General features: G+C 36.1%; 1 protein-coding gene across 1 annotated transcript in view; it reads left to right on the top strand.

Moving 5' to 3' along the window:
* The window catches only part of CHD7 (chromodomain helicase DNA binding protein 7), a 184,863-nt gene that overhangs the window by 114,708 nt on the left and 52,355 nt on the right, over positions 1–17,800 (top strand). Inside the window, exons 4-7 of the mRNA XM_069465576.1 lie at positions 977–1,118; positions 6,003–6,140; positions 8,434–8,499; positions 14,335–14,390. Of these exons, the coding sequence (XP_069321677.1) occupies positions 977–1,118; positions 6,003–6,140; positions 8,434–8,499; positions 14,335–14,390 (402 nt within the window). The remainder of the gene's footprint in view (positions 1–976; positions 1,119–6,002; positions 6,141–8,433; positions 8,500–14,334; positions 14,391–17,800) is intronic.

The raw sequence follows: 17,800 nt of genomic DNA, 5'->3' as shown, positions 1-17,800 counted from the left end.
TCCTTTGTTTTCAAAATTTATTAGAATTTTAGCCTCCCTAGAAATAGTAAAAAATAATCATTACTGAGGTGGTGTTATTTTCAATGTTGGATAACAGATGATAATTGATGTTAGAAAATCTTGAGGATGGCTTGAAAATTGAAATGGAAGGTAGCACTAAGTGCACATTCTAAAAGAATGTGAGGAAAAGGTTCTAGAGGTGATGGTAAACTTAAAAAAATTTCTTAAGAGTTTATGTCTTTCGTCTTATGTAACATTCAAATCCTATTAATGTTTGTCAGCAACATCCTGTGGAACATGTGCTTTAGTTACTGGGTTTGCTTTCCTATATTTTTGTATTTCAGAGACCTAGGTTTTAGGGGAAAAAAAGGCTAATTGCTATTTTCAAAAAATTCCTACACCAAAATAAGGCTTAAGAATAGAGCATTAACTGAATATGTAGAACAGGAAATTGCTATATATTTTTATTTTAAAAAGATTGTAAGTTGTATAAAATGTAACTGCATGGTGTAAAAGAGGACACCTAGTAGTACTTGATCGAAAAAAAGACTTAAATAGGAGTGTTTAAAACTACCTGTAAGAAACAAATAAATGATCATATATTGTTTTCCATGACAGTTTAAAAAATAATATTCTGCATCTTAAAAACTTGGTAGCAAAATGACTTCTTAATCTGATTTTTCATTATGGCTTGATGTATTGGCAGGAGTTTTGCACAAATGTACTATGTGTGGTATTAGGAATTTTTGCATGCAATTTCTTTTTAACTAGGGTCACATATTTGGTAAAAGTCATCAATGTGCAGTTTTACTATAAAAACTTAATTGAGAGTGCCACTTAACTATAAATGGCCAACATGCATTGATTTATCAATTGTCATTGATACTTTAGGGATATTAATGTGGGAAATATAAGGTTTGGGACGTGGAAAACCCCATTAAAAAGTGAACACTAAGTGATCCACTTTGAATTCTAGTAATAAGAAACCTGATTCAGAAGCAAGTGCTTTGAAGAAAAAGGTCAACAAGGGAAAAACAGAAGGTTCTGAAAATTCAGATTTAGACAAAACGCCCCCACCATCTCCTTCTCCTGAAGAAGACGAGGACCCAGGTGTTCAGGTAATACTATTATTCTGCTCTCCAAGCCCTGGTTATTTAGCATGGGTAAGTTAAGCTGCATATGAAGTACGCTAGACCTCTCCTACCTTGTTATAGAGATGCTCTTGAGATGTCTTGATTGTTGTCTGGAACATTATCTCCATAGCAATGAGAGCTGGGGAGGCCAACACGAAATTTAAACTTCTGACCAGAATGACTTGGTTTCCATCCTGACTGTGTAATTAATAAAACAAAGAATCTTCATTTATTTCTGCAAATATATATTTTGATGTTTATATATGTTATTAACATCTTAACATATTGTTAATATATTGGTTCATTTAAAGCTTTTTTCACATTTTAAATTTCTCTGAACTTTGGTTGCTTTTTAAATTTTGCAGAATTAGAAATCAAGATACGATTTGTAGCTTGTCTTAAAGTTTCTGACATCTGACAGAGTTGAGATATATGCACGTTAATACTAAAGTTTCTGTGAACAAGTCACTGACTTTCTGAATGGCAACTGCAGAATATTCTAGTGTTGGAGTCTCCTGACTGTTGGAGAATTTTATAGAAATGAGTGGAAAGACTAGCCCTGAAATAAACATTCGGAATTTAGGTTCTTGTGTATGAAGCACACTGCCTTCACTGGTTGGACTGAGAGGGACCCTTACACGTGACAGTTAAAAATTATTTCCTTGTTAGGTTTCCTGGAAACATGCCAGTGTGGTCCACTGGGATGGCTGGGAATGTAACTTATGTGAATGACATCTAAGTTATCAAGGAGCAGTTACTGAGGAGTCCTGCTGGAATAGGAAGCTGGCCCCTAAAAGCTTACTGGATTTTTTTTTTTTTTTTTTTTTCCCATTTAGTGCACACTCAGGACTTTCTACCTATTCCCTTACCAATTAGAAACAAAATATTTGCAATATGCAGCTCTATTCTAAAGAATATCAGATATTTTGGGTTTTGGTTTTTTGTTTGCTGATTTGAGTAGAACTTCCTGATATCTGTAACTTCACAGAATGGCCTAGGCTAATGACCAGGTGTAGAGAGAGTGTGAATGAATGTGTTTTGGGTTTGGTTTGGTTATATAACCAACATAGTGATACCTTTGGCAGTGTGGGTTGATTATATAATTTCTTTTTATTTTATACGTCAGTGGAAAGATATTGGGAAGGTAAGTAGATGCCTTTTTTTTTTTTAATTGCTTAGGGAGTTTTATAAACTAAAGTATTTTAATGATTTTGAATTTATTTTTATCCTCAAGGGTGTTTTCTCCTAATCTGTGTTTGGCTAAATAGGACTTTTGTGACATTAGTATTTGGACACTATTAAGAATTTATTCACACAAATCAAGGAAATTCTGTTATTTTTTCACAGATAACTGCTATTGTTTTTAAAAAAATCTATTTGTATTCAGACTCAAACAGACTTTATGAAATACTATGTTTTTTGGGTTTTTTTCTTCATTTCAGTTGTAGAAAACTGTTAATCAATTGAAATGAATATTGGTGCATCCTTTCTAATTGGCTAGGGCTTAACTGTAATGTGCTTAATAGCTAATATAAACAACCACACAAGGAGTGACTTTGAAAGCAGTGCTTTCTCGGTATCTCTGACACAGGAAGTGATGCTGACTGGTTGTTTATTATGTTTCTTCCTGTAGCACATGCATGAAGGGCTTAGTGTTACAATTCTTGAGTTTTGTGATTGATTTGCTGAAGTAAGTGCTGTATCATTTTAACTAAAAGTTGTATGGCAAGGTACTACAACAGTGAGATCATGGAAATATTTAAATCTTCTATTTAGTATACTTGTTTAAACTATAAGTATCTTTTCTAAAGCAACCCAAGTTTTAAAAGTTGGCCTATTAGTGTCAATTCGAAACTTTTGAATTACGGTTTAAATGCAATTCTTACATTTCATTTTGATTCACAGAAATCTTTCTTATAGTAATAGTTTACCAGATCATAATAGAAACATGTAATAAATAATTTTATATTGGGAAATTGTAAAAGGAACCTTGATACCCAAAATAAATGATCTTAAGATCACTATTATTTAGAAATTAGGGAAGCCATATAACATTCAGAAATTTCAGAAAATTGAGTTCTGATTGTATTTTGGAGTTGTTTACACTTACGAAGCGACCTCACATCCACTACTAAATAACTGCATCACTATTGCATGGATTTATATCATTAAGTTATATGAGGAGGCATTTACATTATAAAAGTTATATTTATAGTACATACATTTCTATTTTAAAGGAAAGCCTCCCATTTTATTGTGCTGGAATATTTCTTTAATATCAGAGTGGGATTTGGCATAAAGTGGGTTTGTCTTAGACCCTATCCAGTTATTTATGCTGGAAGAATCCTATTACAGTGTGGCCTCAAGCATGGAAACCTGATAAAACATCACAGATGGATCGTTAGGAGCACTTTCCTACTTACTAGAATGGCATAGAGATGGAAATATAAATGAATTCATTTAAATTTTGTTAAGTTGACATATCAAATGACATATAGATATTATGTTAAATTTCACAAAATTAAAACATTGTTCTTGATAATAGCCTTTTGTATCTTAAAGAAATTGGCAGTCCAGACATGAGGGATGGTAAAGTGGGCACGAGAGCAGGAGTTAAGTAGGTCAGTTTTGGGAAGAGAGAAGGGAAGCTGTACGAGGTAACTGGGCCATTTTTCTTTGGAAAGCTGGTGCTGATTAATGATGACTTTAATCCTACTAATTACGTTTCACATTATGTACCATGCACTGTTCTGAATGCTTCAAATTAACTCCCTTATGTGATCTTCACGTTATTTGTATGAGGTAGTAACTATCATTAACCCCATTCTGCAGACCAGGAATCTGAGGTCCACAAAATAACCCGTCCAGGTCATATAATGAGAGTTAGGACCAGTTCAGACAGGGGTGCTCAGCTCTAGGGCCCACACGGTCAGACTGCCTCCTCTGATGGGGGAGGGATCACAGATGGCAGACCCTCCGCTGGACTCTGCGAGGCCTTCACCTGGGATTGATTGTCCTGGGTAGCACTGAAGCTTTGTCCTGGAGAGGAAGATCCCAGGAGGAACCTCTGGCTCATGTCACTACTCCCTCTGGTCTAGGCCACTTACAAGTTTATTCATAAACTTTATCCCCAGTGGTCTCATGTCAGAAAAGTTCTTTGTACCTTTACAGCCATGACTGTGGAGGGCTTGGAGCTTACAGTCTTGAACAATCCATTTGATGGCAATTTGTACCAAGTTTGTGTTCTGAACTGTCTCAAACCCCTTTATGAGAGCAGAGAGAGCACAAACTTAAGATTAAAATCAGTCAGTCCCACACTTTGTGTCGGTCCTGACTTGAGAGCCGGCAGTGTCTGTCTTGCCATTGACATACACGATGGTGGTGTCTTGCCTTCCTCTGCCTTGCTGTCCCAGCTTTACAATTCACGAGGCCCTTTAAAAAGCTTTATTTCGTAACTCTTAGAAGAAAATTTATATAAAGTGTTACTTTCCTCCACGTTTTTATTTCTTCTATGTGCTTTGCAAACGCATTCTGTAGGTTATAACGTTGCATTCATCAGCAGTTTAAAACTTAGATGCGTCCTTTGCAGACTTAGATTTTATCACATATACATATCAATGAAAAGGTAAGTATTAACTTACAAAACAAATTCTTTGTCAAAGAAGTGAAGCAGTATGGAATTATTTTGAACAAAAAGTACAAAACCCCTTGTTCTGCTCTGTTCATGCCTCTCCCCAGATTTAGTAGCTATTAACAATTTGTTGTGTCTTTTCAGATTTTTTTCCCTATTATTGAAAACATACACACATTTACATTTGATTTTTAGCAAATATTCTTTGAGGCATAGAGAAGTAAACAAGGCTTAGAATATTTTTATCTTAAGGATTTTATATACTGATCCACATATCCAAATAGATACACAAAATTTTTTGTTATCCTAAACATTAATAGAATCATAAGCTACTTACTGTTATGTGGCCTCTTTTCTTTTCTTTCTTTTTTTTTTTTGACAATTTATTTTGCAGATATTCCCAAGATATGTTATGTAGCTTACTAGGAGTAAAACTTCTGGATCAAACGGTTGGCATGTCTTAAATTTTGGTAGATGTGACCACATTGTCCTGCAAGGACTATACTAGGTTGTATTTTGACCACAGGAGTGTGTAAGAGAACCCATTTTGCCAGTAATCCTACTATTGCTGACTATTAGCAATCTTTTAAATTTTAACCAGCATGTTAAAATTAAGTTTAAAAAAGTAAAATTACTTTTCATAATCATTGTGAATTTTGCCATTCCACCCTTCATCTCTTTGAAAATTTTCAGAATATTTCTTTTAGGATCAAGTTTAAAATCCAGAAACCTTTTTTATTTAAGTGGCCTGAAATATCTTGGGTACCTTGGATAATATTATAACAGTATTTGTAGATAACTTTGTAATTTGTAAATTATCTTGTAATGCATTTACTTTTTTGGATTTTTTATGGAAAAATTTTAAAACATGCGAAAGTAGAAAAAATAGTGTAATGACCCCCTATAGATCCATTACCCAGCTCTGACACTGCCATGACTTTTGACGGACACGCTGGCTGAGTGAGGAAGAAGTTTGTTATTGTTTCCATTTTCCAGTTGAAGGCCATGTAGTTGGGAGTGGCAGAGCTGTGGCTATCTCAGGTGTCCGACTCCAGGTTTCTCCCCATTTCTAATATTATATTTGTTACCACTGTGATCTTTTCATGTGATTTACAGGATTAAAATTCTCAGCTTTTTTAAAGATTAAATTTTTAAAAATATATCTTACCATTCTGAGCCATCATAAAGAGCATCAGTGATTGCTTTTTAAAAGCTATGTTGTTGGGCTTTTGTTTTAGAAGAGACGGTCCAGCAGGCAGGTGAAGAGAAAGCGATACACTGAAGACTTGGAGTTCAAGATTTCTGATGAGGAGGCAGATGATGCAGATGCTGCTGGGAGAGATTCCCCTTCCAACACTTCACAGTCAGAGCAGCAGGTTAGCAGCCAGATTTCTGTGATTCACGTACACATTTGCAAAGAGGGACTGGAAATTTTGTAGCTGGAGTCCGAGAAGTTCAATGGAAGCATTGGACTTTCAGCAGGGCAACAGTCATCTAATGCCAGCTAATGTGCTGTGGGAAATTAGTTGTTTAGCAGTATGTTTTAAAAAGCCCTGTTCACTGAAATTTATTTTTATGCAAGCATCTGATATGTAATTTGACACAATTTTGGAGAATTAATGGTCTGTGCTGAAGAAGAGTCAGAGCAAGAATACAAGGAGGCTGAATTTACCTCTGAGAATTCAGTGCTGTAGCTTCTGGGACTTTAATAAACCACTCGAGCTTGTCTCCTGCTGTTAGGCACTGTAAGAACCCCTTTATGAAATTACTGCCTTGTAGTACCCAGCAGGGCATACTTTATTCTCTGTGCAATGTAAATGATGGATAAAATAGTTTATATAAAATATGAGTAGTAATGTAGGATTGATTATTGTAAAGATCTTTTTAAAAAAAATAAAGCTCTTTTTCTTACCATTACTGTACTTTAGTTAACAAACTGGTAATCCATTGAGTAGTATATTAAATGTACTTTTTTGTTTTATTTGGTAATTCAGTCTATATTAACGTTTTATGTGACCTCCATAGATACTAGGTTGGTGCAAAAGTAATTGCGGTTTCAGCATTGTTGAAATTTGCTGTTTGATATTGGAATACATTCTTAAATGTGGTTATGTTATGCATCATTTTAATACACATTTTTCACTTCATGTTTTTTTGCTAATGACTTAATACTTGCTGTTTATTTTATATTTATTTTAGACTATGGAAATGATGTTAGACAAAAAGCAAATTCGAGCAATTTTCTTATTCGAGTTCAAAATGGGTTATAAAGCAGCGGAGACAACTCACAGCATCAACAGCAACGCATTTGGTCCAGGAACTGCTAATGAACATACAGTGCAGTGGTGGTTCTAGAAGTTTTGCAAAGGACACGAGAGCCTTGAAGATGAGGAGCACAGCGGCTGGCCATCAGAAGTTGACAACGACCAGTTGAGAGCAGTCATCAAAGCTGATCGTCTTACAACAACTACACGGGAAGTTGCCAAAGAACTCAACATTGACCATTCTACAGTCATTCGGCATTTGAAGCAAATTGGAAAGGTGAAAAAGCTCGATAAGTGGATGCCTCATGACATGAGCTGAATGAAGATAAAAAAAAAATTGTTGTTTTGAAGTGTCATCTTCTTGTATGCAACAACAACAAACCATTTCTCAATCGGATTGTGACATGCGATGAAAAGTGGATTGTATACTACAACTGGCAATGACCAGCTCAGTGGTTGGATGGAGAAGAAGCTCCAAAGCACTTCCCAAAGCCAAGCTTGGTGGTCACTGTTTGGTGGTCTGCTGCTGATCTGATCCACTACAGATTTCTGAATCCCCGGGAAACCATTCCATCTGAGAAGTATGCTCAGCAAGTCGATGAGATGCACAGAAAACTGCAACGCCTGCAGCCGGCATTGGTCAACAGAAAGGGTTTAATTCTTCTCCACAACAACGCCCAACTGCACCACCAATGCTTCAATAGTTGAACGAATTGGGCTACGAAGTTTTGTTTCATCCGCCATATTCACCCGACCTCTCGCCAGCCGACTACCACTTCTTCAAGCATCTCGACAGTTTTTGCAGGGAATCACTTCCACAACCAGCAGGATGCAGAAAATGCTTTCCAAGAGTTCACTGAATCCCGAAGCACAGATTTTTACACTACAGGAATAAACAAACTTATTTCTCATTGGCAAAAATGTGCTGATTGTAACGGTTCCTATTTTGATTAATAAAGATGTATTTGAGCCTAGTTATAATGATTTAAAATTCATGGTCCAAAACCGCAATTACTTTTGCACCAACCTAAATAAAAGATGCTTACAATAACAGAATGATGAGTAAATTTACCCCATGGGTATAGATGAAGAAAAGTTATATCTTAGACTGTGATCACACAGAGATTGTTTTCTCTTGGCAGATGGAATTTCTGAATGCTCTCTGGCTTTAGGGACCCATGCTAGTGCACGTAATTAAACCACATAATCATGAAGTAATAAGCACAGGTCTTCCTTTTGCCTTTCTGTAGAGTGAGATTTTTGTTCTTTTAGTCATATTTCCCACTGGTGACTTTGTCGTACCCAGTGATTTAAAGGGAGGTGGTAAAGGGGAATGATTTCTTGCTTTACAGCTTAGGGTGAAATGTTTTCCGTATGTATTGACTCACATGACTTTATTTTTTAGGAATGTGTTGATGCAGAAGGTCCAGTGGTAGAAAAAATCATGAGTAGTCGTTCAGTGAAGAAGCAGGTAAGCACCATTAGGAGCGATCACAATCTTCGTGTGTGTGTGGGAGGGTGACTATTACAGGATTGGCTTTGTGATCTTCCTTAAGAATTCCACTACTGTAAAATAAAACTTGTGGTAATATTTTTACTACTGTCTGATTTACTAGCTCAATATAAATCTTTGGGATATTTAACCCCAAATAAATTAAATTTATCTAGCAGTCAGTGCTTTATAACATCGAGTAGACAAGAAACTCAAAAGTCTCCAAAGAAAACATGTAGGACTTTCAGAGTTACAGGCTGCCTTTTTTCATAAATATTATCTGAAAAATCATAAACATGAATTTACCTTTCATCTCTTGTAGGAAAGTTTCCTCCCTTCCACATGTTAGGATGGAAATTCTATTTATCATTTTAGCAAGTAAATGTTTTCTCATATGTTTCATATAATTTTTTCAAAAGCAATTGAAATATTCATTAATATCTTTGCCAGTGCAAAGGTGAAATATAGGGCTATTTTCATTGTAATTTTTGAAGATAGTATGACTTACTACTTAAGAGTTATTCAGAAGTTTATGTTGATCTGCAAAGGTGAGCTCTAAGTATCTGTCCCTAGCCTAACAATCTTATTGTTGGGACACATGTACTTTTCAACAAAGAATTCTGGTGACACTGTATTTTATTTTACTGAGGAAATGCTTGTTTCATTCCAACTGCCTTCCTTCTTGCCCAATTTGAGAAAATGCTTTACTTAGTTTGAATAATTACATAGAAATCCAGGTGCATTTACATATTCCAACATACAATTTTCAGTATTTTTAGAAAGTGATCTCCTTTAGATATAGGTGGCTGTCATTCAGCTTGAATCATTGTTAGAGCCACATAGTTCTCTCCTTTTATTTGCTTTTAAGGAGGGCGGAAGTACAACTTCATGTTTCAGCGTATGGAATAAACTTTTTTGTAGTAAAATGTATGCAATGTGTAACTTCTCAGAAAGGTGAGGAGGAATCGTAGGATTTAAAGTGAGATCCCAGGCTTATCAAATAGAAAACCTTTACTATTTAAATACTACTATGAAGCAATCCTTGAAAATGTTATTGCACTAGCAGTAAACTTCTCTTTACCTTTGTCTTAATATTGTTTGTCTTTCTATTGTGTGATTTAAGGTATGAATTTGTATCAGAATATACATCTCCAGTTCATATGAAAATAATCAAAAGCAACATGTCAAGATATTTTCAGATTGAGTGTAGGGGGTGGAGTTGTGTGGAGTGGCTGGCTATCGGGCGACTCTGAATCTGATTTCCTCCCTGATGAATTAAATGATAATATCTCAGCCAAATTTCCCACCTGTTCAAGTAGAAATGAGTACTATTTAACTCATTAGAAAGGTTGCATTTTTGTCCTACTAATGACTCTAGAACTGTTAATTTGTGAATTGTAGATATATGGTAAAATTTAAATACTTGACATGCTTTACAGAGTAATCCCCTTCACTGAATTGAAGTGACTTGTTTGCGTAAATAGCATGTCGTTTGGATGGGATATATTAATTTTCATTCAATTGATAGTGCTTCAGCAGGCGTACTCAGCAGGTTTGGGGGTTGCAAATTATAATTAGCTCTATTATTCAGAGCCACTTAGACTATGTATTATGTAGGACATTGCTTTTTCTTTCTGGTTTGCCCATGTTAGGGCTTTTTTTTCACCCTCTTAGCTACCCTTTTAGATAGGTACCCATGGTTTAGGAATAGGTATTGTTACGATTTACTGATGACCAGGTTTATCTTATCATAGGAGGTTAAAAATTAAAACAACTGTACATGGGGGTGGAACATTTGTTGAGTCAGTGAATTTGAAGATGGAGAAAATTAGTGGAAAAATTCCTCTCTGGAAGGGGAAAGATGCCTTGAGGTATAATTTAAAGTAAAGAAGAGATGTGAAGCTCATTGAATTGCTTGTCCATTGGTGGCATTTCTTAAAGGATAATAAACCATTAGAAGGTACTAAACATTAACTGGTACTGATTTTCTAAACTGCTAATGTTCTCAAAGTAGGTACTTTAGTTACCAGCTTTAATAACATTGGGGAAAGTGTTGCAAATAGAAACAAAAGGAAATTTGAGATTTTTCTGTAGATGCTAGCTATGCCTGCTGGTCTGTTTCCTATTACCATGAATAATTTAAGAATTGGCCATGAAGAAGGTGTCTTTATCTCCCCCTGGCAGCACTGTAAAAACTGGCTATGAGCTCTCAGAGCATACTCTGCATGGTACTGACACATAGTGGGGACTCACTGTTTGTTTCAAAGTCGGTTGACCTCATCATTGTAGCTCAGAGAAGGCTCATGATCCACTATGATGGAGTTGGGCAAACTCACAGAACTCTCCTGGCAGAGCCTCCCTAATTCAACACCTCATGTTAAATAAGGATAGTTCAGGCATTTATGTTGTTCTAAACACGAGTTACTGTGCATGAGACCCAGTGGAAGGGATATAGTTGGTGCTTGTATTTTGAAGTTTGAATTAGACACTTGGATTATATATGTTTTCCATGTTATTCATCCTGTAGCCCATTCTGCTTTGAGCCATTTATCTTTGAAGAATAATTCAAATCCTTTTTGTATCAGAAGGTCAAAAATAGTTTGAAAAGCTAATTGTGACTATATTCCCTAAAATTCCTTAAACTATATGATATATTTTCTTTTTAAGAACTTAAATTCCAGAGTATGTGTTTTAATTCTCTTTAGTTGAAACTAGTAATTTAAAACACAGAGTGTAAAGAAGGCAAAACACTAATCCCATCCATTACCATGACAATTTTTCCCTCAGTGAACTCTGATCTGATACCTTTAGTAGAGTATACAATACGTTGGGCCAGAAGTAAGAAGGGATTCACATGCCTTATTGATATCTTTGTTGAGGTGCTTTCTTACTCTTTTATGTATCATTTAACAAAATTTCACTTTTTTTGCACTATAGCTTAGCTTTGTTTCCTGATTATGACGACTTAGTTTAGTAATAGGATGCTTAGGAAAGGTCATTTATTCTTTTGGGCTATAGGATTGTCATTTTCTGGGTGGCTGTTTAGAATCCAGTTAGCTGGAGGAGTCAATTTATTGCCTTGTCAAAGTTTCTGGTTCATGCGAACGGTGAAACAAATACAGCTTAATATATTTGAAAGTTTAAATTTCATGTGAATAATAAAGATTTACATAGGCTAGTTTTAGACTCTAATGAAAAGATATACACATTTCTCAGAAATATTCTATTGAATATGTAATATTACTTAGAGTGCTCTCAAATTTAATGGTAGCTGTCAAAGAAGTAAATTTGAGTGGGGGGTGTAGATGTGTATGTGTACACACATGCTTGGAAATCGTGCTTTGAAGCAGTTATTCACTGGATGTGCCTGTGGTAGAATGGCTTCTGAAAACTGGGCTGGAGTGGAGGGTTGGGTTTTGGGGCTGCTTTAAGCTATCACCAGAGGCTGGTCAAACTGACTGCCATTTAGCAAATAATTGGAATGATGCTCCTGAGGGCGTATGCATTCACACACTTTTGTTAATTGTTTTATTACCAGTAAAGCAAAAGAGGTCAGCACGATCATATTTATGCAAAAGGAAGAGTGAAAAATAGCTCTTTTTATATATGTAAGGGCAAGAAGGTGAGGATCCAATCTATGTGGTCAGTTAAACAAAACACGGTGTTATATTCGGGGTCTTCCAAAAGATACAGGCCCTGGGACAATTTTTCACCAGTGCCAGGTGCTGCTAAATGAAGGTTCAGAACCTGGTCAGTTCCTCCCAGACAGCCCCAGACCCTCTTGTTAGGCAGCCTTCACAGTAGGTTCCCAGAGGAATGGCTGATCAAAACAAGAAAATGGGTATTAATGAGAGTTGGGGACAGATGCCTGTAAGAGTAAGAGCTTTTTGGGAATGGAATTGACACAGACCGAAAACTGTCTCTGCTGTTCAAGATTTGATCCTGTGTGCTTTGGTGCCCACTTATAATTCTGGGACATTGAGACCATTTAGAATGAGATGGAAAGGACAGTATGGGAGAAAAGATCAGAAAGAAGGAAATCAGAGGGAATAGTGGAGCATAGAAATGATACATCTTGTCTTGTTACTACCTCAAAGGCATGTAATTTTGAAAAACTTCTTCAGAATTGAAAGAAATATAGTTAGTATCAAAAGAGTAAAAGCCCAGACATTTGAGTTCCATTCTAGGTTTGAACTTTATGATATGTTATGAGAAGCATCAAAAGATCTAGTCTTACCTTGCTTCCCATTTTCCCTGGCCATCTACTATCTTATCTTTGCCTTTTCTGCTAGAATCTCTAGTTCTATATAAAGATAACATGTTTTGAAATGGATGTAAAATGGGGGGAATATTAGGGCTAGAAAAAGTGAGGTGGTCCTGGGTGAATTGACTGGAATTTCCTTATAAATTAATTCCAGGTTTATGTGGCTGGCTCTTGAAGTCATGCAGCAAACATTTCTTTTCATTTTGGTTATCTAAAAATCTGTGACATAGAGGGCATCCTGAATCCATTGGTTTAAAACGCTGCTTTCCAGTTACGACCTTTCATAGATCTGTTATGGCACAGCCAGGTACTGATAGGTGTTGACCACACTCCTGGAATATCCAATCTTCTTATTGGTGATCTCTAGACAGATGAAAAAACTGTTTAAAATTCACAATTAGCTAATACAGGCTAGAGTTTGAAAGAAACATTTAAGTTCACAACCTTTGAAAATAGGTTGAAGGTTAGAGATTGAGGGGAATCATGGTACCTTTGCATAGATCTGTACCAGTCTGTTATCCAGTACAAGGCTTTGCTCTTCTGTTTGTCCTCTGCTGTGTTCCTACTTGCCTTGATTTTCTTCGAAGCGTCTGGGAGGTGGCTAAGCAGCCACCTATGACCCTCAAGGCAGGCTTGGGGGCTCTTGTAGGAGTGTAAAAACAATCTCTAAACATCTGTAAGTGGTGTTGATGTTTTAGATCCCTGATTTATCTGATCAGATGCTCCAGGAGAAAACAACCTAAAACCAAAAGGGGAGAAAAAAGAGAGATGCCTAAAATATCATATGAGCGTTATCTTCTGCATACGCTACAGCAGGTAGGATCAAGGGAGATGTTACAGATCACCTTACCACGGAAAATTCTTGATCTGGCTGACGTGTATCACAATTTTAACCCTACCTGGCACTGTAGTATTTGGAGTGTTAATTTTATTTGGCTGCTGTGTGTGTGAGACATCTTGTCTGAGAGATTTTAATTGTGCCATTGAGTAAAACTAAAACTATGAATAGTGATGCACTGAAATTACAGCGTAAGAGCAAGGTTTAGTTTTATATGGTTTCTTGTTTAGAGTTATTAACTATATGGAGAAATAAATGTCTCTTAAATATTTTAAAACATTACAAAACCCACAATGTAAAGTTGCCATGAGGCAGCCAAAAATAATACATATGGCATTCAGGAGAGCAGTTGCTAATTGGCTGCTGCCTGAGAAAATGGTACACTTGGCGTCTACTTAACACTGTGGGTTTGGCAGCAAGCCAGATTTGGGGTCAGGTTGTTGTGAATGAAGCTGCATGTGGTTAGGGAGGAGTTAAAATGATTCATGTCTTAGAAGCTCTCGCACTTGGAGCGGAGTAGCGTGCACAGGCCTGAGCACGGCCGTCTCCGTCGCCCTGGCTGCCTCCCAGCTCGCAGCGTGCTCGTCTTCACGGGGAGGTCCTGTGTGCTCGCCTCAGTCATAGTTTGTGTTCATGTGGGAGCAAATCATCATTTTTGAGATATTCTAGTAGCTGCTTTTAAGTATCTGCCTGAAATTTTCTTTTGTTGCAGAAGGAATCTGGAGAGGAGGTAGAAGTTGAGGAATTCTATGTGAAATACAAAAACTTGTAAGTAAATTGTGCTTTTATTTCTAATATGGGGATATATTTTCAAAGTACTAAACAAGCATTCCTTAAAAATTGGGAGTTGGGAAACTTTGTTGTGGTTTAGTTCGTGTCTTTGGAGGTCATTTCCTACTAAACTTTTGTATCTTTGATATTTTATGAATTTGATTTTTCTGGAAAATGGGTAATTGGTATAAAAGTTGACTTATATAACCAAGAAGTTCTTTTTGGAGGGGATAAAAATTTCTACAACAATAAAAAAAATGAATAAAGCAGTATTTTCCTGTCCTCTGACAATGAATTCTGTTCCCTGGGGCTACTCCCCCTCCCTTCACCTGCGCTTGGGATGCTGGGCACTGGAGAGGAGAGCTTTGCTGCTGGAGGAAGGCTCTGGAAAAATCATGACATCTCTCAGGCTTTAAAATGTAGTGAGCTATGGTTTTTATCTATTTTTGTTTGTTTCTATTATTTACTGAATTTGAATTATATAACTTTTAAACATCTGTATCGAAAACCACAGTGAGTTGTTCTTGTAGATTCTGTTACAGACGTAGGTAGTACACCTGTTACAAACACGCATTTTGATGAGCGAGCATAGTTTTTTTTTTTTTTTAAAGGATCTGTAGTTCTGCTGGATAAAAAATTAATTGATAACATAAACATTAAATTTACGCTTTTTAAGACAAAGAACTGAAGCACCATATTAATAAATTCTAGGGCTTTTAAAGAGAGGCTTTTGTGAGTTGCTGTCAAAACAGTCTCAGAAAACGTACCCTACCCTAGAAAATGAAAGCATTTGGTGCCATGGTTTTCTGTTATTCTCCCTTGTTTTAGCACTAGCTTGATAAACTGATGCACTTTTCAAGAAGTGGTGAGCAGAACCTTTTACCAAGTAAAAAAGATGAAGAAATCTCTGCCAGTGTTACTGTGAGAGTGCAATGAAATATAGTCTGGCAATTTAAAAATGCTCAGAAAATGTTAGCTGTCATCATCCTTTGGTCCTCAGAGCATAATGAGTTTACACATATGAAAATTATGCCTATGACATGATTTCCTGTGGTGAGGAGGAAGTAACTAAGTAAACCAGAGGGAAAGAGTTCCCTGGTAGATTTACCAAGTCAAGAGCAAAGCAGTTTAAGTATCGATTGCCCAAAAATGGCACTGTTAGATAGGCATCCAAATTAGTGTGTGGCACTGGGGCCTGAGGTACCTCCCCAGTCTAGCCTGTTAATAATTCCAGAGGAGGGCACAGTGTTCCTGCCCAGGTACCACTGACAAGCCAGGAGAGACTTGTCCTCCTTGGAAGTCATTTGAGGTGAGACAAGGGAAATTCTAGAAAAAAAAAAAAAAAGCGCTTTCCTGTCTGAAATTATTGAGATACAAGGGAAATTAAAATTTCTATAAAATTAACAGTTTTTATTAACCTTGTATTTTGACATGATTTCAGATTTATAGGAAAATTGCAAAAATAGTACAAAGAATTCCTGGTTTTCTTTTGGTAATTAATGCACATCTTCTGGAATAATACTTTGAGGCTATTAAATATAGTAATGGTTGCTAAGTGGTAATTTACTAATTCCATCATTTCTTTTAGATTTATTAGTTGGGTTTCTACTGTAAGGAAAGACTTTACCCTCTTGCCCATTTGCTAATTTATAGCTGTGTAGACTTGTGGATTCTTATTTTATTCAATGGGTTATAATTCTTTACTATTATAATATTATTTATTTTGCTCACATTATCAGAGCTTTGACTGCTATAGGAGCCCCTTCAGGCTGGCTTCTCTGTCCTTTTGCCCTGTCCCCATCCTTCTTAGAGCATTTCCTTACTTTTTTGCACCAGAGGATCTTCCATGCTCAGAATCAAGTTGTAACTTCCCTGCTTCAGTCCAAGAATCAGTTATTTCTCCAAGTAGGCATGGTGGTTTTCAATGGAGGGGGCATTTAGAAACCAAGATTTGGGCTTTGGGTGTGCTCATTGCTACAGAGGAGTCATTGCCTCTAGTCCTCCTCGGTGGATAAGGCTAGGAGAATGTGCACACAGACACATACACATCTGTTTATTATATATACACATCTTATCTACCTACTTACCCACCTAAAAACAGCAAAAACAATGACTTTATATTGATACTTCCAATACTATTCCAATACCACAGGGTTCATTCTATCGTTTCCCTCTTTCAATGTTAGTAATTCTCTTCTTCACCCACAAGAATCCTGGCTCTTAGTATCTATAATATATTTGCTTTTTTGTCTATCCTAGAATATATAGTAAGTGGTTTCAGAATTACTGGCCTGTATTTCTGTGAAAAAAAAAAAAAAAGCCTATATTTGTTTAGAGTTCTTTATCTTCAGTTTGAGGGGATAGAGGTGAAATACTTCATTCAAAATTTCCTTTGGTTGATTCTTCTCCCACTCTCCCCCACCAGTGTGGATTGTAACTTACTTGATATAGAGTTTGCATCATTAGTTTCTGCTTGTATTTATATTCCATTTTAGCCACCTCCCTTGTTAATTTTTATTTTCTTTTTTCAAGTTTGTCAAATATTAACATGGTTTAAAAGTCAGAACTGTACACAAAAGAAATGTCATCCTCTCTTCCTTTCCACCCCATTTCTACGGATCTCCTCATGAATCTCAGGTTTATCCTTTCTGTAATTTTTGGCATGAATATGCAGAGAGATATATATAATTTCCCATTTTTTCTTACCAAAATGTTTACATAATATCAGTACAGTACACCTTTGGTCTTTGCTTTTTTTTCACAGTAGTACATTCTAGAAATCACTCAATATCAGTTCATAGGGGTGGTCCTCGTTCTTTGTTACAGCTACATAGTACTCCATTGCATGGCTGTACCATGGCTATTTAACCAATATATCCTATATACAGACATGTAAATGGCTTCTGAGAATTATAAGTTGTAATTGTTAAATATATATTCTCATGCATGCCTGTGTATTTTCAAATTGTTGGAGGCATATCTTCAGCATTCCTAGAAGTGGGATTGCTAGATCAAAGGCCCAATTTGAGAGATTGTCTTCCTTAAGGTTGTATCAGTTTGCATTATTGTCAGCACTGCATGCGAGCATGTATTTCCCCACAGCCTTTCCAACATAGTCTGTGGTACCTTTTTAATTTTTGTAAGGAATCATATTCAGTGACGTTTTAATTAACATTTTCCCTTATGAGTAAGAACACCTTTTCATAAGTTTAATAGTCACTTTTATATCTTGTTTTGTCAATTGTTTATATCTTTTGCTCATTTTTGTATCATGCTCCCCGTTAATTTTTAAGAGTTTTTATATACGAGGGATATTAATTTTTTAGGTTATATATATTATAACTGTTTTTTTCTCAGTCTCAGTTATCTTTTGCCTTTATTTCTGGCATTTATTGCATTGTAAATTA

This window comes from Eulemur rufifrons, chromosome 3 (genome assembly GCF_041146395.1).
Source record: "Eulemur rufifrons isolate Redbay chromosome 3, OSU_ERuf_1, whole genome shotgun sequence".
NCBI classification, from domain to species: Eukaryota; Metazoa; Chordata; class Mammalia; order Primates; family Lemuridae; genus Eulemur; species Eulemur rufifrons.
Note: the sequence above shows the minus strand (reverse complement) of the source record. Positions and strands in the feature narration are given on the sequence as shown.